Source organism: Vicugna pacos, chromosome 2 (genome assembly GCF_048564905.1).
Source record: "Vicugna pacos chromosome 2, VicPac4, whole genome shotgun sequence".
Lineage (NCBI taxonomy): Eukaryota > Metazoa > Chordata > Mammalia > Artiodactyla > Camelidae > Vicugna > Vicugna pacos.
Genome location: NC_132988.1, coordinates 5334367 through 5355323, shown reverse-complemented (window position 1 = coordinate 5355323; position 20957 = coordinate 5334367). Strand labels below are relative to the sequence as shown.

Below are 20957 nucleotides of genomic sequence, written 5' to 3'. Positions count from 1 at the left end.
GATGTATCATACTTCCTTCAATTTACATGTAAAGCAGCTGAGGTTCGGGGAGCTCAGTGACCTGCCCAAGGCGACACTGTTAGTACGAGGAACACAGGGTTTGCGTTCAGACCAGGCTGACTCTGGAGGACAAGCTGCTCACTCTCTGCCGCAGAGGTTTTATTAAAGTTTCCCGGGCAAGTCTACTGACTCGAATCTCACAGCGTCCGACACTGACCCTCCAGCGAGGTGGTACCTTCCAACCTGCCCACAGAAGCCCCCCAAGTGTCCTGCCTGGAAAACGCCTCCGTCTTACAAATTCCGATGCCGAGAAAGAGAAAACAGCCCCATTTCGGGCCTGGCCAGGCGGTTAAGGCGGGTGGGGGAGGGCTACCAACGGGCGGCGCCGTGCTCACCGCGGGGCAGTCACTGCGGGTGCGCGGGCGCTGGGGGTCGGGGGCTCCTGCGCACCCGGTTCCGCGCCGCTCCCAGCCTGTCCATCACCTGAGAAGTGGGAGCTGCATCACCTGTGTCCCCGCCCCCACGCTAACCCCGAGGTGGGGGCAGGACCCTGCCGCTCGGTTCAGGATGCGGCGCGGCGGGGGGGGGGGGGGAGGGGGCGCGCTCCCCGGGCCCCCCCGCCCCGGCGGCTCGGAGGAGACACTCACACGTGCTGGTGGCCGGCTCGCACTGCAGGGACAGTGTCTGAAGACTCTCCTCGTCCATGTCCAGCTCCAGATCGGACAGGTACTGCTTCACTTTCCGAGCCATCTGGGCGTCCTCGTACAGCTTCTTGGCGTTGAGGAAGGAGCTGCGGCGCACCCGCTTTTTGTGGCCGCCGGTCGGAGCCACGTCCAGCACCGCCGCACTTGTGCTGCCCTGGCTCAGGGACCTGGAAGGCGGAGGGCAGGGATGCGGCTCGCTCTGGCCGGGGCTCACGGACCCGCTCCAGACGCGCCGCGACCTCTAGCAAGAGTCTATGTGCAAAAAGGTCACAGGCCTCATTCTGGTAAGTAAACTGTTGCAAAGGAACATTGCATAATGTAGATTCACATTTTTTAAGTTTAAAGAGATTCATATATACACTATAAAAAATATATATATATGTTTGGCACCTGTTGGGTTCCAACTAGAAAATTCTGTGTTTCACCTCTTCGGAGGGTTCAAGGCAGCTCCCTTGCTGAGGCCAGCAAGTCATAATGATGACACATAAAAGCTCATGCAGGAATAATACACAGTCACAGTCATGAAGAGTGACACTGAACTTATTTCTCCTAAAGAGGGCGTTTTACATCAATTTAGGTAAATTTAGCCACAAGGTTCACAACGGTTTTCTTATCACTTGGGTTAAATGTAGTGAGTTTTTTAAGTGACAGGGTCAATCTGTTAATAAGATGCTCATGCAAATGTAAAAACATCTGTATAGAAACTAGCACATGAGTTGTTAAGAATTATTTTTTTTTTTAAAGAATTGGTTTATAGGATGAAAACAGTAGTTAGTTGAGCTGTAAAAATTTTTAGTTTTTAAGACCTCGGGGCACCTTCTGCATATATCTACTCCTCAGGGATCTGTGCAACAGTATTTAAGTTGCACAGTTTTTCCTTCTAACCTCCTTCCTCCCCTCATCCCGTGTTAGACTTTTTCCTTTTCAAGACACACAAATTATATTAAAATACAGTCTTTCTGAAAGCTCAGAGGGATGCCTGGCCTACAGTCACCCGGAACAATCATCGATCGTTTCGCAGCTCCTGTGGGTCAGGACCTCAAAAGTGAAAGCCCCAGGAGATTACACATGAAGTCAGTTTGAAACTGAAATTCTGCAAGAGCCAGAGGGTTAGAAAAAAAAAAAATGCAAAAGTGCAAAGCATCAGAAAACACAGCAGGTAAGAAAACGAGGCACGTGGGGGACGCGAAGTGGGCGCGGGTGCGCGGGGTCTCCACCACTTACCCCAGACTCCTCCACTTCTTCTTCCTGTAAGTGAGAGCCGTGGAGATTGAAGCGTGGATGTAGAGAGAGAGAGACAGAAAGATCACAAGCTCAGAAGGAAAGGACTAGACTTCCGGGTAAGCAGTCCTCGCAGCCCACACACATCAGTCGCCTCACACACACCACCTGACCAGCGATGTTTTTCTGGCTCAAAAGACAAATGCGTCTAAATCATTTGTTGTAAAAACCCCTTCCCGGGGTTAATCGTTTTGGACTGCACGGACAGCGAAACCCACCGTGTAGCGGGCCAGACCACACTGTAGGGGTTATTTACGCATTTTAGTTCAGACTGTAGGTGATGAGCTTAAGCTATGCACGTCTGAAAGAGGAGGAATGGCTGTGCCTCGCCTTAGATGAAAGGTGTCTGAAGGGCAGACTGTTTCTCGGCAGCCAGAAGTGCCCTCGAAGCGGGCTAAGGCGTTCACGCTGAGTCAGAGCTCGGGGGTGGTGCTCTGCAGGGCCTAAGGAGCCTCGCCAGCTACGGATATAAGTGTCCACAGTTTCCTTGTCTGTCAGGAAGCTCTAGCCCAACCTTCCCCAACCCCGCAAGCGCTGCTGAGGACCACACACTCACCGGGTCCTGAACATGAGGGCGGGATCCATGTTAACCGAGGCCATGCGGCCCACATGACGGATCTCTTTCGCAATCATTCTGAGCTTCTCGAAATTGACCAGCCCCTCGACCTTCGAGTCGTTTCCTGAAATTGGCAAAGAAGGAAAAGGGAGTCACGTGGCCTGTATGCTCCGCTTCCACCAGTGGGGCCCGAGGTCCTGCACTCTGAGTTTTACCTTCGTGAAGGAAGGTCAGATCCTTCTTGATCACTGGGAACAGGGGGATGATGGGAGGTTGGAGGTTTTGGCTGTTGAGGACATTGCGGTATTTCGCCATGTTTCTGGAAGGATCAAACAGGTCTTGGAGATCCTGGAACAGCTTTTCGTACTTGTTGGGAAGTTTTTCCCACGTAGTTCGTAGTCTTGCCACTGGTGCCAGGTTTAGGCCGCTGAGCAGAAAAAAAAGAAAAGTGGTGTGAAGTTAAACAACTCATCCTTAGGAAATGAAGGGAGTAAAGTCGTGTGCTGTCTATTAACATAGAACACCTCTGTGTGTGCCTTGTGTACTCGGCAGGTCACAGGATGCTTAAGAAACGATGAATAATTCTGGGTTAAAAGGACTTACTGTACAGCACAGGGTTTTACAAAATCTTGTAAAAACCTATAATGAGAAAGAACCTGAAAAATAATATATTTATATATAACTGACTCACTTTGCTGTACACCTGAAATACTGTATATCAACTAGACTTCAATTAAAAACATAATAATTCTGGGTGATGAGAATTGAAGATAGAAGACAGACAGGGACAAGGGACCTTACTCATCCTCCCTTTAAAACCTTCTGGTCTGTTTATTGTGAGCAAAACAACCAGAAGTTGAGGTGTCGTGAGGGCAGGATTTAACCCCGTTGCTTTGTCTCCACACACAGAGATGCTCCTGGCACAAAGCAGGCGTTTGATAAAACAGACCAGCCAGATACCTTACAGTCATGACATAAAGCAAAAGCCTTAAGAACAATAAGGGTATGATCAAACTCCCAGACAGAAAAAACGACTGACTCAATTAATTATTAATCACTCATCACCATCAGCATTGCTAATTGTTTCCGTCTGTGTTTCCTTCCAGCTGCAACTGCAGCACTTAGAGAAGAAGAAAATTAACCTTTAACACTGGGCGTCTGCTGCTTTGTGCTGGCTGATGGGACCCCACATACATTCTCTCACTCAGTCTGCTTGATAGTTCATGGGGTCACTGTTATTATATTGAGAAATAAACTGACATTCACAGGAGTTCAAATAATTTGCCTGAAGTCACAGAGCTGAAAAAGTGGTGAATGTAATGTTCTGGGCTCCAAATCAGCATGCAAGAAATTTTATTCTTTGTTTTTATTTTTAAATTTTAAAAAAATTTTATGTATTGTTTGTTTGTTTTTGTTTGGGGGGGGTAATTAGGTTCATTTAGTTACTTACTTTAATGGAGGTACTGGGGATTGAACCCAGGACTTCATGCATGCTTAGCATGCTCTCTACCGCTGAGCTATACCCTCCCCCAACCAGAGATTTTAAATGAAGGATGGAGATTGGGGTTCAGAGAAAAAGAATGGTTCAATATGATTCGATTAAAAACGACTACACTCGTACAAATGATATGGTTTTCCTGGATTTCTCTATTTTTTTCACACTTCTTTAAAAATTATTTTTTAATCCAGATTCCCAAATCTATCCTATTTCACTTTTTTTTTTTTTTTGCAGGGGGAGGCAATTGATTTCTCCTTGTTTTTAATCTGCAAATGGAATTGAGTCTTATGACAAGCAGGCGCTCCTACCTGATGATGGCAAACATCGAGTTGAAATTCTTGCACTCCCTGCAGTGCAGCGCTATCTTGATGAAATGCTTAATGATTTTCATCCTTTTCAGCTGGTTCGTCTCTCGCAGAATTTCAGATGCCACCCAGAACGTTTCCTGGTTAATGACTTCTTCAAATTTCTTCAAGTTGGCACAGCTGGTTTTGGACCTGAGCTTAAATAAATCGTCAATGTACTCAGTAGGCTCGATGTTGCGGAAGAGCTCAAAATTCCGCATGGAGAGCTGCGTGGCCACTTCCACGGTACTGAGCTGCAGCAGCGAGATCTGACTCTCCCTCAGCAGCTCCTGGGCGTCTTCATCCGAACACAGCGTTTCTGTCTCCATGTTGTTTTTCAAGTAGTACCTGGGGAAACAGGATTCAGAGGCTAAGCAGCCGTCTCCGGGCATTCCTTGAAGCAATGATGCTACCTCCAGAAGGTTTGTGAGAACGCTCAAGCGGACGATGGAAGGACCCCGTCCGACAGACAGAGAAGGCAGCGGCCGCCCAGTCACCAGACCACACGACCCCGTCCAGAGTTGTGGACGGAAACTCACACGTCACACCAATTTCACCGGCACCAGCTACAGTCCATTTGCTCCTGTCTTTCTTTCCCTGCCTTCTAGATTATTTTGTCTTTTTCTTTTTGCCCGAAGTGACAGCTCAATTTAAATGATCAGCTTAAATAAGGAAATAGGCTCTCAGGAAGGAAGTGGGAGAGATTCAACACGGGTCATCAGTTTCCCCAGAGAGATGCGTGACCTGAGACTACTGATCAGTCCAGGTTTACCGATTTATTCAAATACCAAAGAAACCTGGAAGCTGCTTCCCTCTCTGATCCAATGAGTAGAACAGCCCCAAAACAGATCTCAACTTTCAAATATCTGACTTTCACAAAAACCTTACTAGTTAAGTGGGGCAGGTCTGATTCCTCCGTCCGATGAGGAAACAGAGGCTCCCAAAGATTAACGCCAGCCGTAGAGACGAGAACTGAGTCAGGATTCCTGTCTTTTTGTAAGCAACTTGCTGAAAACAGAATCCAGATGTTTGCCCTGTGATTTGTGTTTTTTTTTTGATTTTGTAGAAAGATGCTTTCCTTAAGCCAAATTCCATAAAGGGAGAAACGGCACCAGTGTGGTGGGTGTCCTGCCAAACTGGCCTTTTGCATATTTTGCCAAAGCCAACAGGTCAGAAAACTCACACCGGGGGGCCTGGTCACTCACGGATTTAACTCTCTCAGTTCTGATGACTCACGAGGCCCGTGAGGGGTATCCGCTTCTAATTTTCCTGAGTAATGACTGTGAATCATGAATCTGCCCCCTCAGTGGAGATCTGGAGAACGCCATCATGACCACAGGTCTACCAGTGCACATAAAACCGAGAAGAACTGACCTCCTAAACCAGCACCACCTGCTCATGTCGGGGCTGGAATGAGGCAAGAGCAAAGAAGAGTGAGGAAGTCATGGCTGGGGGAAGGAAAACAGATGTTCTGGATGGGCTGAATCAGGTTCAGGTGTGTAACATGGAAAAGTCAAGTATAAAATGAAACATTCCACATGGCGAGAAAAAATGTGATTTCCAAAAACACTTCATTTTCAGGAAGTGCAGAAGCTCATCACTGTATGAGAGCCACACCTAACTACCTTTTCCAACTTTCTCTAATTTGTGATTTGAGGATACAAATGACATCTCTCTGTGGAAATACCAATCAAGAGGCTGACAAAGTTAGAGGTGATGTTTTCCTGCAGGTATGTGTGACCCGAGCACTGAGGCAGCAGAGGGCCGAGCTCGGAAGCAGCTGAGGTTTGGCTCCAGAGTTAAGAAGTGTTGTTCAGGGCGTCCTGAACAGTGACAGGCAGTGTAGCCAGGCTCGCCGTCTCACATGTCCCCGCCTGGACACGCAGAGCTCCCGGAGAGCCAGGCAGGCAGGAGCAAATGCCAGAGGACATTACTGGGAGACGCCTTTGTGGATAAGCATCTCCATGGAGAAGGGGCACCTGGCTCCCTCTGCCTTGGCCAGCCTGTGTCCTGACTGGGACGGCACTTCGGTCCCACTGCCCCGGTTCTGCCCTTGTTTTGAACAAGTTCCTAAGAGACCCTTGCAAGAGTCAACAATCTACTGTGTGCATTTCCTTTGAGATGGCAATTCTCAGGGAATGGGGGAAGCCTTCTTTTTAATCTGCAAGGGTCCTTCTCTTAAACACCCTTTGACAGTGGTCCCCAGACCCTGACATGGGTCTGAAATGCGGGTAAAGCAATCCAGCAGGAGGGAGAGTGTGTACCTTCCACTCAGCTGTATTCTGTCGGCAAGTTTGGAGAGCTGGTCTGGGAGTCTGCGCTGCTTGATGACCCCCTCGGGGGTGACGGAGACCTCACAGAGCGAGTACTGGTCCGGGGTGGCGGTCACTGCGAACTCCCGGATGGCCTGCACCACCACCTCCTTCGCCGTGGTGTCCTTGCTGATCATGAGGTACCGGCTTTGCTGGTCGGCCTTGAACACCCTCAGCACTTGATCTGGCAGGTCTGGGGGAGAAAAGCCGCACGTCAGGGGGAAGGACTGCAGCGCATGCTCATACAGTCAGGCGGAGTCAAACTGAAAAACATCTCCTTCGAAAAGATAATGCTGAACTTGTCTCTCTGCTTTCTTTAACCCTTCTTCAGAGCCCACCAGTCAGCACAGTGATCCGCTGTGTGAATGCAACGGTCCCCCTAGAAAACTGAACTGGCCACAGACCTAGGCAAGCAGATGATAGCACAATGGCCCCGCTTAAGGTTGGCACGTTGGCAGCAAAAAATGATCCAGTTAAATCTCAAGTCCACCTTGGTAATACTGACGAGCCCATGAAGTTGACCTAACGTGCCCCCTCCTCTTTATTTGACATGACCTCGCCATGCCTACCTGGTACGGGTTAAATTCCCTTTATGAAAGTGGACACAAAGTCAGAGAGATTAACTTGCTCATGGTCGTGTCAAATTAGCCCGAAGAATAAAAGAGCACCAGTTTCAATGGTTTAAAATTTAAGTTTATCCTGACTTTTTTGCATCCCATGTGGTCCATGCCAAACCAAGGGAGATGCATACAGCGTCACTGGTATGTTAGGGAAAACTGAGACAAGAAGACAAAAGCAGCGTCGTCCGCGCTCACCTGGAGTGGTGCTGAAGTCCAGGATGCGGTGGTGGGACTGCAGCAGGTCAGGGTTACTGGACGACAGGGTCCCGCTGACGGGCAGAGCGGCCGGGATGTGCTTCGTCTGCCTCAGTCCCACTATGCTGTCATCCTGAGACTGACCGATCCCAATATCACTGAACAAAGAGGGAAGTCAGGAAACCAACGATCAGCAAGTGAAGAAGCTACAACTCCTCACTGTACAGGAGGCACCGACAATAAATAAACCGTATTTCATATGACTCACAGTTACTGTAAAAATGTCATTAATAAATTTGGTTGTAAATTGCAAAAGCAATGACTGCTTAAGTGTACCTACTCCACTGATGTTCCTGAAGTTCATACTGTGTTTCTCTAAAACCTATGTCTTCTTAACTAGACAAATCAGGACAAATATTAGTAGTTTCTGAGTACAGAAATACATTCAGGAAAAGACAAGTTCTAGTTACTCATGGAAATAAATTTAAGAAAAAGCACACTTTAAAAAAGGCATTTCGTCCCTCAGATGATGACTTCTGCCTCAGAATGATAAGTTGTTTTATAATTTTATCTTTAAGAACTGAAGAAACTGAGTAAAATGAATAGAGGGAAAAAAAATCCCAATTTCATTTTCCAATGTTTCTGAGAAATAAATGAGATCACGGTGGAGTCAAATGTAAAGAAGGCCTGACACAGACATTATTTCTTGGTTGCACAGAGCATAAAGAAGCAGTGGTGCGTGGTGACATTTCTTGGCATCAGAGAAGAGGCAGTGAAGTCCAATGACTCACTTTTAACTCTCTACTCAAAATTTCTACTTAAACATTTAAGGTCCCAGAGAAATACTGCTTACTACTGCTGGGTACAAACTTATTTCCATTTATAAAAGCCTGGGGACAACTCTGAAACGTGATTTAATAATACATAAAAATTGTTTCTAGATTTGAAGGGCCAAATGTTTCCAAAACAAAACATCAGAATAAAACAATAAGTACACACAAAACACAAAATAACTAGGTCACAAGCGTGTGGTTATAGTTCCGACCACTTTCTACGAACACCTTGAAATGAGGAGAAAGAAAATCACACCAAGGTTGGGAAGTAAACCAAGGTGTCACAAATAAAATGAAGACACTCAGAATCAACTAGACTGTCAGACACTACAGCCTGATCATAATACCTGTCATTTTTAATGGATGTCCAAAAAAAAAAAAGTCCAGCAGTATTCTTCCTCTTTGTTTTTTAGGGGAAATGGAAATTATAGAGGCAAGTAAGCAAGGACAAGGCTAAAGATGATTTGAGTGTAAGCTCTTCAAAACACACAGGTAAGCCCACAACAAAATTCAGTTTCCACTGAAGTGCATAGAGCCATTCATATAAAGACAGAAAGGAGGGATGTTTTGAGAAACATTAAAAGCTTCCCAGTATTAGTGGAATTTTATTTTTCAACCATATAAACCAGTCTTTACTGCCAAAAGTACTAGATGCTGTGTATGACCTGAGACAACGTCTGCGGACAGGGCCAAGGCAGAGCCCGCGGGGCTGACGCTGCACCGTGCCCGGTCCCCTGCAGGCGTGCCCACGGAGCCGCCTTCTTCAGCGGCTTCTCGCCCACCTCTTCACACCCAACAGGGGCTCGAGCGCTGCATCCTCACCTGTGTCTCTCCTCACCTGTGTCATCCATCTCCCCTGGATGGACAGGACGCTGTACTAAAGACTGAGACCTCTAAGCACACCCTCTCAGTGCTTGGCCTAACTCCCTCATGCCTACTGAAGTTTTCCTGACCTTTGTTAACTTTCTGCATAGACTGTTGACTTTTCCCCTCTTTCCTCTGGGGTCGGCGGTCTGGCTCCACGGAGAACCAGACCTGGGTCCTACAGTCCGCCCGCCCCACCGCCTCCCCGGTCCACTCACCTCACCCCACCGTGCCTCCCCCTGCCAACCTGCTGGCACCTAGGCTTCTGTAATGGTGAGTGACTGAGAGGAAAACAACCAGTATTTCTAGAGGATTTATCCACTTGACTAGTTAAGCAGCTTTGCCCCCCGGCCCCGCAAAAAATTGTAAACATGTGCTAATTTCTAGGAGAGAAAAGTTTAAGTGGTGACTAGGATTAAATCAAGTCTCTCATACCGATATAATAGAGCCTACAGTTTACTGGGTCTTCTTTTAAATATAATCATTCTTTTCACTTCAGTTCCACTGCCATCGCATGTATGGGTTATTTAAAATCATTTTCATAATAAAGTATTTAAGTGAGTCCTACATGTTCTTCAGGGCAAATTATTTAAGATGATTCCTCAGTGCTTTAAAATCAACACATGTCATTATTATCCTTTTTTCTTTTCCCTTTTCTGGCTTTTGAGTATCTTTCTAAATACACGTAGAATAAAATCATTCAGAGTGTTCTCCCTGCACCGTGGATGGATTACAGCCCAGCTCTTACATATCACGTTTCTATTAATACTTGCCAGGGTCACGCTGACTTCTGTTAGATGTTTTTAAAGGTTCATATTTAGCTCATCAAGTATGACTTTACGGTATTTTTTGTTACTGTGCTGCTAATAAATCTACACTAAAGAGATTTATTATTTAGCCACTTAAAAATGAGTTTTTCATCAAGAGAGGTCACTTTAAAAAAAATCGATTCCTGTTTTCTGTAATGCCAGCAGGCCTAATCCACTGTCTCTTAGAAACTGGGTATAAACACACGCTCAGGTCTATAAATAAAACCACCATGCTCACTGCGAATCTGCAGGACTCTGTGTAGCTGTCTCTTCTAGCTCATATGAAACCACCAATCATTATAGTTTAATGGGGAAAACACAAGTTTGACAATCAACCCATCAAACTGCATATTCTAGGCCATTTCTCTAATCTTTGGATGAAAATTTTATCTGAAGGGGAAAAAGAAAAAAAATTTAGTGGAATAAGATCCACTAAATTATCCAAGAAAACAACCTTCGTGTTCTCAAGTTATCTCTTTTACCACTGCAGCTTGAGGAATAGATAATAAATGAACTCGGGGTACCCATGTAATTCAATATTTAAAAAAATTTTGGCTGATGGTAATTGAGTTTTGTAAAACATTCACGGACACAGAAGGAGCTAAAATGAAGAAATGAGCGTGCAAAGAAGCAAAGCTAAAAGAGCGTGACACCTGCCGCTCGGTCTGGTCTGAGCTCCCGGCACACGTGAATAGCCAGGAAGGGACTGGAGAATACACGTGACATTCAGGCCACAGAGCCCACCGCGGGGAGGGATGGAGTTCTGGGCTCAGTTGCTGACATCGTGGCCAACGTTAAATGACTGAGGACAGGAGAGGGGAAGAAAGAGAATGGCGAGGGCGAGCAGTAGCAACTAGAGGCAGGGATGGTGGCTGGCGGAGACGGGAGAGAGGACACCCAGGAACGGGCAGACGGGGGCAGAGACGCCGCCAAGTTACGGGGAGACAGGAGCAAACACATTCTTTTCAAAAGTCCAAGCGAGAAAAAGAACAGTACAAGGGAGGAAGTGCTAACTATCTCTGATGAAGACTGAGATGGGCAAGTAAGGGGCCAGAATGGGACTGAAACAACTGGACTGTTCAACACCGCTGCTGAGAGCTCAGCCATCAAAACACAGAACACCCTGTGGCCCCAGGTGCAAACCTGGTCACAAAGCCACTGCAGCATCGGGGTGCAAACCCTGGTCACGTGGCCGCTGCCGCAGACCCTCCTGACACAGCAACGCCGCGCACGGAGAACGGATACAGACACTTACTTATATGGTTTCTGGGGCAGGATGCTAATCCGGGTCTTGTCAAGTATCTTTTTTAGCTTGTTCCTTCCCCCAACGGTGTTGGCTTTACTTTTTTTATTCACTTTCTCCAGTCCTATCACCTGCTCCACGTCCACGGCGAGGTCGGGGATGGAGTAGCGGCTGGCCTTTTTGATGTCTCCAATTTTAGGGAGGTGAGGGGCGCCGTTCCTCTTCTCTTCTGACAATCTTGTGAGAAGTTCTTTAAATACTGAAAAGGAAGCAAACGCAGCAAAATGCCCGTGATAAGAAATCTGGACAACTCAGAGGCAACGGCAGAACTTGGAAATGGATGAGAAGTATAGATTTCAGCAATCAGAACTGTGATCCTGTAGAAAAACACCGCCCCCATGAATGAAAGACACCAAAGCTCTGTCACTTCCGCCCAGAATGAGCTACAATAAAGGAGTACACTCTTTAAATCTGTAGGCATTTAAAACAGGTATCAATAAAAACATCGATAAAGATAATGTTAGGGCCCTCAAGCAGAGTTTGATTTAGATCTGATTACACACTTGTGTAATTAATTCTATATCTATGCATTTTACTATATGTTTTCAGTTCTTATGATGTTTGGATTATAAAAATGGCTTTTTTCAGAATTAAAACCTAAATGTAAGTGGGGGAGGGAAACAGCTCAGTGGTAGTGTGTGTGCTTAGTATGCACGAGGTCCTGGGTTTAGTCCCCAGTTCATCCTTTAAAAAATAATAATAAATAAATAAATCTAATTACCTCCCCACCACCAAAACCAAACAAACAAGAAATTCAAAAAAAAAAAGCTTAAAAAAAGCTCCAAAAAACCTAAATGTAAAAAAAAAAAAAAAAAAAACCAAAGTAGGAGAAAAATAAAAATATGCAAAAAATGCAAAATACTTACCAAATAAATTGGTTTTCACAGTGATAGATAAGTGTGTGTTATTTCTAAGAATTTCCATGGCTTTTGACAGCTGAATATTTTCAAAGTTTTGACCATTTACTTCTAGTATCTAGAAATAAAAGTATAAAATTAATTTCAGTTTCCCAACTGACAGGGAAAATAAGACTGGCATTTGCCCGGACGTGTGGTTCTAGAAGTACCGTACCTGGTCCCCTCGTTTCAAGCCCGCTTCGGTTGCCTTGCTGCCCGAATCCACACTGTCAACAAAGATTCCAAAGCCTTTCTCGGAGCCTCCCAGCAGGATGAACGGCAGCGGGGCTTCTCGGGATGGCTTGGTCAGCGTCATCAGCCTTCTTTTGGCTTTGGCGGCACATGCGATGTTTAACAGCCTTAGATGGCCGCCCATTTTCTACAAGAGTCGGGAAGGAGTGGTTTCAAAGGTAGGCTGAATAAAACAGACTTAGAGAGGATGGCTTTACAGAGTGAGAAAAGTATTACCTCTCTTTCCAGATTATTTTCAAATTCTTCTAGAAATCGAGTCATCGCAGGATCCCCTTCAAAGTCATTGAAGTGATTATTCACCCACAATAATACTACCCGTGTAACCTGAAAAATCAATTATTTTTTTAATAGGTTTTCTTCTTTTCAGTGCTAAGAATCTGTGATTAAAGTCATTTCAAAAGATATCCAACAAACCATTCACCTAATAACAATGAAAGAGAAAATTAACAACAAAACCCTCAGATTTTAAACATAAGTAGGGGGAGGGTATAGCTCAGCGGTAGAGCGTTTGCTTAGCATGCACAAGATCCTGGGTCCAATCCCCAGTACCTCTGTTACAATAAATTAAAAACAAAACAAAACAAAACACCTAATAATCTGCTCCCCAAATTAAAAAAAAAAGAGAGTATGGCCTTCTGAAAATATATATTAATACTATGAATGCAGACTTCATGTTGCTTTGCCAAGAAGGGTTTTGAATCCGTGAAGGATGGTAATTAACTTATATCTCGCTTACTCTCAAAATATATTTGAAACAGGTCACAACAAAAACAAAGCTATGCTAAAATCAAAATAAATTAATATAAGACAAAAGAAGACAGAAACTAAAAACTAAAGGAGGGCAGACCAGACAAAAGGAATGAACAGCATTAAGCCGAGAATCATCCTCAAGGGAACAAGCTATAAAAGGATGCAGCAGGTTAGGCGTTATTGGGAGTTTCTGGTTATTTGCTCACGTTGAGATTTGGGGGTTTTTCATACCTATAATTCTGCATAAAACTGAGCAGCCTTTTCTTACCCTGCACACACACTTTAACTGAGCCCCACACCTTCATACAACACACACACACACACACACACACACACACACACACACACACACACACACAGCTGTGGAGTGCCTGCTTTGTGCCAGCAAGAACTGACGCTTGTTGGACTGTGAGTTCCACGAAGGCAACTTTGTCTGCTATGCTCTGTGGGCATCCTGAATACGTAACAACACCTGGCAGAGAGTCAGTTCTCAGTAAAATTTTCCTAAATGAAGTGAGTATAACTGCGACTTTAAATATAAAAGTAACTGTTTCACTTCATGTGAGTTTAATTTTTTAAATTTTGAAAACCAAGGCAGAGGAAATTTTCCATAGCACTGTTTTCAAACATTAAGCTCTTCAACAAAGAGGAAAGTTAAGCCTGCTGTTCTAGCAGCAAAGAAACAGAGCTGAGGGTAGACAGTTAATTTTCAAGCTACAGTTGAAAGACTATTTACAGTTAATATGCTGTGACCAATGATGGTGTAGGACCTGACTAACCACTCAGGAGTCAAGTCTTGATATTTATATTAATTTTTTTGTCACTTACTATCACTACTGCTCATTTTTAAAATTTAGGAAACCTGGATGTTCTGCTCCCCTCAAACTATATTCTTACCATCCGACCTTTTTGTAAAATTGAAAATTTTGCAGCTGAGAAGCCAACTTAAAAGTCTACAAGCCATATTACAGGTTGGAAAAAAGAGATTCACAAATCATAAATTGAAGACCAGCAAGTACCACCACCGCCAACCTTTAAGATGCATTCAGTGCTCACGCTACATAAAGAACACGGCTACTGCTGCTTATCCTCACGGTGACCTCGAAAGGATGTTGCTTGTTTATTTTACAAGTTAAGGGATGAGTGCGGGAGGGTCAGAGGTCACACGAGGTAAAGGGTGGAGGCAGTACTCAATTGAGCTTTTGTAACAGAAAGGAAGACATCTGACTCCACATTAGACCTGTTCCTTTGGCTCTAACCCTGGGCTCTGCTTCCTGGGCTCAGTCATGCTGGTCCTTCACCTTTTGTAAAAGAATGTTGCCTAGAGCCTGAAACAGACAGGAGAGCCCATCCTCAAGGCTCTGACCTTTAAGGGTGTAACACTTTTCCATTCATATAGAGATAAAAAGTTGCAGAACAGAGAATAGCATTTGTCTTGTTAGAGGTTTACAGGGACACCATGAGCTGACCCACGTGGACAGCTGCGGGAACAGGTAATTCCTACACCAAGAAGTTTGCAACAACCAACCACACCCTTTCCCTTTTATTGTAAAAGGAGCCTGAATTCTGACCTGGGGAAGATGGTTCTCCAGGACAGGTGTCCCCCATCTTCTCGGTCTAGCGGCTTTCCAAGTAGAGTGGTTTGTCCTTGCCCCACAGCCCATGTCCTGACCTACTGGCCTGTCATGGGGCCAGTGGAACAAGCTTGGACCCGGCAACACTTTACGGCTTCACAAAGGGCTCGGCTAAGCTCCCCTGTGCCACAACTTACAGGATGTGAAGTGAAGTGCTCTGCTACATACGTAATTTCTCGAAGACTGCAGGGCTAGCCTCCTGTTCTGGATTCCCACCCTGCCTCTCTCTCCCAAGTCTGCTGTGTGGAAGGATTACCTCTCAAACCCCTTACAAGCACAGACTCTGTCCTTGAAAAAGGGCTGGACCGAGCTGCGGAGGGTGGCCTGTGCAGAACTGCACCGCCGGGGCCTGCTGGCCTGCGGTATCTGATGCTGGGGCGCTGCCCTGGTGCCAACTGAACACTAATTCCCACCTGGAGTGCACGGGCCATCTACTGAACCCAAAGATGCAGAGGCCCACGTAACTTCGGTGTTGGGATGTTCAGCGGTTGTGTTGTAACAGAATTTGCAGCAGAAGTAAACGTTCAACATTTTTTGGCCAATGTCTTGGCCTTTGCATACGACAAACAAACAAACAAAAACAAACATTTCTAGGGATGAGCTTAGAAATCTGGAACAAGAATTAAAACTTACATTACTTTTTTTTTTTTTTTGCTTAAAGTCAATTCTCTTATTCTATTAGAATAATCTGAACATGACTGGTGTGAAAAATACATATACACTAAGTCTCTTCAACTTTATATCTGACTGTTTCCTATTTAAAAGAAAACAAGAAGGCGTCTTCCAACCTTGTCCCTGAGGCTCGGGTCGTTAAACCACTCCAGTAACTTTTTGCCCACTTCCATTGGGCTGGAGAGGAAAGTCCTGTAGGTCAGGAGGAAGTCTTCTATGAACGTCGGGTCCACCACCGAATGCTCTTCCACCAAGTGCATCGTCAGTCTTTCTGAGGTGCCCTGTAACAGATCAAAGCTTTGGTCACCATCCTGCGCGAACGGCATCTATTCCGTATGATTTCATATCTTCAATATGAGATGAATGGCATCGTGATACATCTAATAATGAGTAACACTCAGGTAAGACAAAGATTTATTACAATTGATAACATTTAAGAGAAGTTATGCATAAAAATGGGGTGGGGAGCCATTTCAAACTGCCATAACCAATACTACCAAACCCTCCCTCCCCTGGTGGGGGGAGGTGTGGTGTCCTACCTTGATGACGATGTGTCCCTTCCTCGTCCCAGTGCGATCAAGCTCCCGGTGTTCTTTGACCATGACAATTTCTCCTTCCTCTTCAACTTTCTGCATATTCTTTTCTACCTGGTTGAGAATGCGGCAGTAATCTTGCTGGGCTATGCAGACAAACTGGAACAGAACAGAAGCCCCATGTTAATGATAAAGTGCTCGCAGGAGACCGAGCGGTACTGATAATTCAGTGTGTTAATTATTTAACGCTGACATTTTTCCATGTCTTTTCCATACTCTCTAAATGAGGGCAGTAATGAACCTTAATCAGACTTCTCTACTTTTTCATCTATTTCTTCCTCGGTCAAGAAAAGTTTCATTTTTAGAATATTTATATGTAGTTTATATTAAAAATCCTAACAATTAAAAAAATCAGAGGATAAAATTAGGAGAGTACTTTCTCAGGCCCCTTCTTTACAATGGGGGAGGTGGGTGGGCTTCAGGACACAGATACAAACAAAATGATCATTTAGTGGGTTTTTTACATTTGAAAAGATTTTGAAAACAACAGTTTTAAAATAAAGATGGTTTTAATAAAAGACATTGAAATTCAAAGATACCTATGCAGTAGAAAATGGTAAGTTTGCTAATTATATTGATAAAAATTATTTTATCAAGTCTGTTCAAAAGGTCCACAAAACAAGCCACACATTGATAAAACTCAAATCCCTACTCCTTATAACTAGTGTCAAGATTAATTCTTCCTCTCAAAAGAAAGTTAACAAAAATATGCACATTAAGCAACTTCTCCTCCATAACCCCAAATGTAAAAAATTTCAGGGCTCAGGGCAAACTATTTAATTATATTTCTTAGTAGTTTTAAAGAAGTTAAGAATGAATTTTAGAAATCACTTATTACACAAATTAACCAGAGGCCAGTGAGGAGACAAGAATAGAAAGTAAATAAAAAGTATTGTCTTCTCTGAGTTTTGAATAATTTATTCTTATTCGAAGAAACCATTTAGGAATAAAGAAAGGCTGCACATTTCTTTTTCTCCTTTACAGTGAAAAGATGAAAGCAGGGAATGGTTAAGTCACAGTGTGGATAAGATAAACGATGCTACAGCCGTCTAAAATCGTATTTTCCTAGGACAGTCAGAGTTCCGGTTCCATGTTCATGATATTCCTTAATTTTTTTAAAGATGCAAAACCAAATGCTGTGATAATGATGTAAATGACAGTGATGACATCACACCGGTAGCCTTACAGCGCTTTCCCACTTCACCCTCCCCATCATCACGTGAGGAAGGCACCACCACTACCCCCACTGTAAGGTGGGGAAACAGCTGCACTTCGGGGCGCTGATCTGCCCAACGTCTCACAGCTACATGCTTGCTACTTAGAAAAAATTACACATGCGTATCAAAATCTCGGTATATAACAAAATGTTAATAATTATTTCTGAGCAATGCAAACTACAAGCGGCTTTTGTTGTTTAAGATGCTTTTCTGTATTTTCTATACTTTCTGCAAAATCAATAAAGCTTTTTTTTTTAACAGAAGTAGCAGCAGCGGTTCACACTCAAGAAATGGCATAGTAGGATATTAAATTTCTTCCACTAAGTTGGTTGATGTATAATCTCACTAATTTTTCTATTAAGGGTTTAGAATCAAAAATTAAAATTCAAAAAACATAGGCTTTTCTACTAAGTAATTATGGATAGCTAAATTTTTTAATGCCTTAAAAAAAAACCCAAGCTCATATCCGTAACACTGACCACAAGTGTATATATGTTTGAAATATGTGGTCCTTAGTTTCTTGTCCCCCGAAATTTTTTTCTTCTTTTTATAGGGAAACAAAACTGTTTCTCAGGCCTCCAAATAATTTTAGGTGTTCTTTCTTATACTTGGTTTCAGAGAATATAATTATATCATTTTCTCATTTATCTAAAAAAGAAATACACCCCTGAGTTAAAACAAGTAGGCAGATAGATAAAAACATGCTTTTTAAAGAGAAAGGTATGAAAATTAACCTTCTTGACTAAGGACTTAAAGAAATTAGAGTAAGTTTGACTTGAAATGGTTAATGTCTAGAAAGACATTTCTGGTATTTCTCCTGCAGCAAAATGAAATCTCATTTAAAAAGGAAAGAAAAAAAAAAATCCCAGACTGAATTTCTGATAGGGCCATACAGAACCGGTATCTCAAAAAAAATACATTTTAGATGACAACATTTATCTATTTTTATTAGCAGATTTATTTTTGCTTGAAGAAGTTTATAGATATAACATGAAATTTATAGGTAAAATATAATTTTAACTGGCGTGATTAAGCTAGTTGAAAATTTGTGAGTTGCATATGTAATTGTTTTAGTGAGGCCTTATCCTTTCGGACAGCCGTGGAAGTACTGTACGGGCTTGGCCCTCTGATATGAAATGAAAATTCAACCAAGATTCCACTTACAGAAGGTCAAAAGCAATTTACGTCACAGGGTGATTTTCTTCTGGGCATGTGACCTCACCATTTATAGTTAGTAAAAATATGAAAAACGATAAAAGAATGAAGTAATACTAAACATCAAGCAACAGAGAGAACAGTCAACTTCCCAAATGTCCATGCAACTGCTTTTGCCTCCAAGACTTCTTTAAAATTCAAAGCATCGTTAGCTCCACGGTCTCAGGAAGAGCTGAGTGTAAGAGACGCACCATACGAGGTGGGATCTGCTTACTCTGCGGTCTGTAAGAAGTTCACAGCCAACTGCTTACACAGGGGTCCGGGGGTTCATCACCCCCTGCAGGGTGCGGGGCAGGGCTAAGCCAGACCTGGGGGTCACCGGGAGGCCTAGGACATTCTGTCCGCTTCATTCAGTAACTGTTGACTGACTGCCGTGTGCTCAGTGGAAGGACAGACACTCATGGAGAGGGTTTCGTGGATGAATAAAAATACGATGCCTCGTTTCCTTTACTTCCCCCAACAAGAGGAGGACCTGACAGGTGCACTTTCTGGCAAATAAACGACATTATAACAGAAATACACTAAAATCTGACCCCAAATAAGCATTTGCATTAAAATCTCTAAAGTCGCTCTCCATTCCTGTTCTGAGTGGAGGGGCAGATGGGTCGGTGGGAGAAGGAGTAGTTGCTGAAAGGCCTGATTTCGTGTGCCCTCCCAGCGTGCGGGGCGGACTGCAGGGGGGAAAGGCGTCCTCCAGCAGACGCTGAGCCCTGGACCCCATGTCCGCCTGGGTCTCACATCAAGAGCGGTGGGAGCCTAACACTATCTTGATGGGAGCCTTCCTTTTCAACTGAGAGTTTTCTCCGGGAGTCTGCGTTGCTATCACCCTGGATTTCCCACTGATTCCTCATCCGGAAATAGATGAACTCTCTGCCTAACATCTGCCTCCTCCTCCTTTCCCAGAACTCACAGAAAATATTCAGTCTTACCTGGGACATCTGACACTACTTAAGTACTCTGCAATGTTACGTCGTGTAATATTTTTATCAAGTATTCTGAAACATTTCTATGCCTCCCGTGTCATTTCTGTTCCACGATTATGAAATTTCTAACAAGGAGGGTTGGCCAATTAAGGGTGGTAGCTAAATTCTCTGAAATAAAATAACCATTACTCGCCCTTTAAGGACACACTGACTCAAATGCCCTGTTGAGCCTGACTTGTAGGAGGGCTCAGGGAGGAGCTGAGAAGAGACAGTGGGGTGGGGAAATCTTCAACAATTTTCTAGTTCGTTTTGACTCAGCTTGGCTTCTTTTTTTTTTTTTTTTTTTTGGAGTATAATTCTCAAGCTGAAATATCACATATGACCCCTTTTAAATACACATTCTGAGGCCGAGTAAAGACCTGGAGATTTACCTATCATTTTCTTTCCCTCTATTATGCCAAGCAATTGGGAGCTGACTCTGTTTAGAATGCCTTTCTGGCATGACATACTCACAACACTGAATTCATGGCCACTTTTCTCTCTGTGGAGCTCACTGAAGGAGTCACTGAGCACAATTATTCTCTAGGTAAGATGATTTTATTTATAGCCATGGTCGTTTATCTTTTTAGTAAGCAAAATGCTCAGAATGAAAATTTAAATGAACACTGTTTTACATTTATCAGACATTATAAAGTCAATGATGGTCTTTTAGAATAAACTATATTCTGATGTATTTCAGACAGTAGACTAATAAATACAGTGAGCACTTAACATTAATTAGTCTAAGTGACATCTTTTGGCTTATTTATATTAAAATATTTTATTTTTCAAGGGCAAATTTTTTCAGAAGACATAAATCATAAATACTGAATGGTAATAAAAGCACTCAAATTTATTTTACACTAATATGGAGGTTACCAGTTGTAGCAATCTAATTAAATTTCACATTTGGCCTCACTATTATTTCTAGGCTTTTATTGAATGCTTTTAAATAATGAATATTAACATAATATCAATACTGCCATTTTTCTTTTCATTAGCAGTATTTTTTTCACTAGCAAGTCTTTCTACTGATTCATGCTATGATTAATTTTCATGACTTCTAAAATCAATTCCTTATCTTGTATGTATTTAAATAAAAACACTGCATAACTGTTTCACATCATCTTTACTCATCTACATATAATTTCTTTTCATAATGGGCATTTTACTTTTACATTTTTTGTTGAATAGATGATCAATTATTATTGATGCAAATTTTAAAATAACATATTTATAGAACATCTTTTTTAATAGAACACATTTATAAAACGCTTACTTTCTTGGAGTTTGAATAATTTTAAGGGAGATTTATTTTTAATTTTCTAAAGCATGGTAATGCTAAAAGCAATAGTCCTATTTTAAAATCACCTTTATAAATCTAGAAGATGACCTGCTCATACAGGCAGAAAAACCTTACCACTACTGCATATATAAGTGTTCTTTA

General features: G+C 43.2%; 1 protein-coding gene and 1 long non-coding RNA gene across 6 annotated transcripts in view; one reads left to right on the top strand and one right to left on the bottom strand.

The window, feature by feature from the left end:
- The window catches only part of RAPGEF2 (Rap guanine nucleotide exchange factor 2), a 220218-nt gene that overhangs the window by 12243 nt on the left and 187018 nt on the right, over window positions 1-20957 (bottom strand). For 4 of the 5 annotated variants that reach the window (XM_072974960.1, XM_072974970.1, XM_072974975.1 and 1 more), the window contains 13 exons: window positions 16063-16215; window positions 15640-15804; window positions 12684-12791; window positions 12391-12594; window positions 12186-12294; window positions 11272-11518; window positions 7511-7668; window positions 6648-6888; window positions 4348-4731; window positions 2757-2968; window positions 2542-2665; window positions 1929-1952; window positions 648-871 (listed from right to left, as the gene is read on the bottom strand). In XM_072974960.1, coding sequence (XP_072831061.1) covers window positions 648-871; window positions 1929-1952; window positions 2542-2665; window positions 2757-2968; window positions 4348-4731; window positions 6648-6888; window positions 7511-7668; window positions 11272-11518; window positions 12186-12294; window positions 12391-12594; window positions 12684-12791; window positions 15640-15804; window positions 16063-16215 — 2353 coding nt within the window. The remainder of the gene's footprint in view (window positions 1-647; window positions 872-1928; window positions 1953-2541; window positions 2666-2756; window positions 2969-4347; window positions 4732-6647; window positions 6889-7510; window positions 7669-11271; window positions 11519-12185; window positions 12295-12390; window positions 12595-12683; window positions 12792-15639; window positions 15805-16062; window positions 16216-20957) is intronic. The other variant, XM_072974973.1, reaches the window with a different exon arrangement.
- LOC140700753 (uncharacterized) lies at window positions 1432-6660 on the top strand. The gene is made up of 3 exons (XR_012079378.1): window positions 1432-1863; window positions 1960-2044; window positions 4274-6660. It is a non-coding gene; the product is annotated as an uncharacterized lncRNA (long non-coding RNA).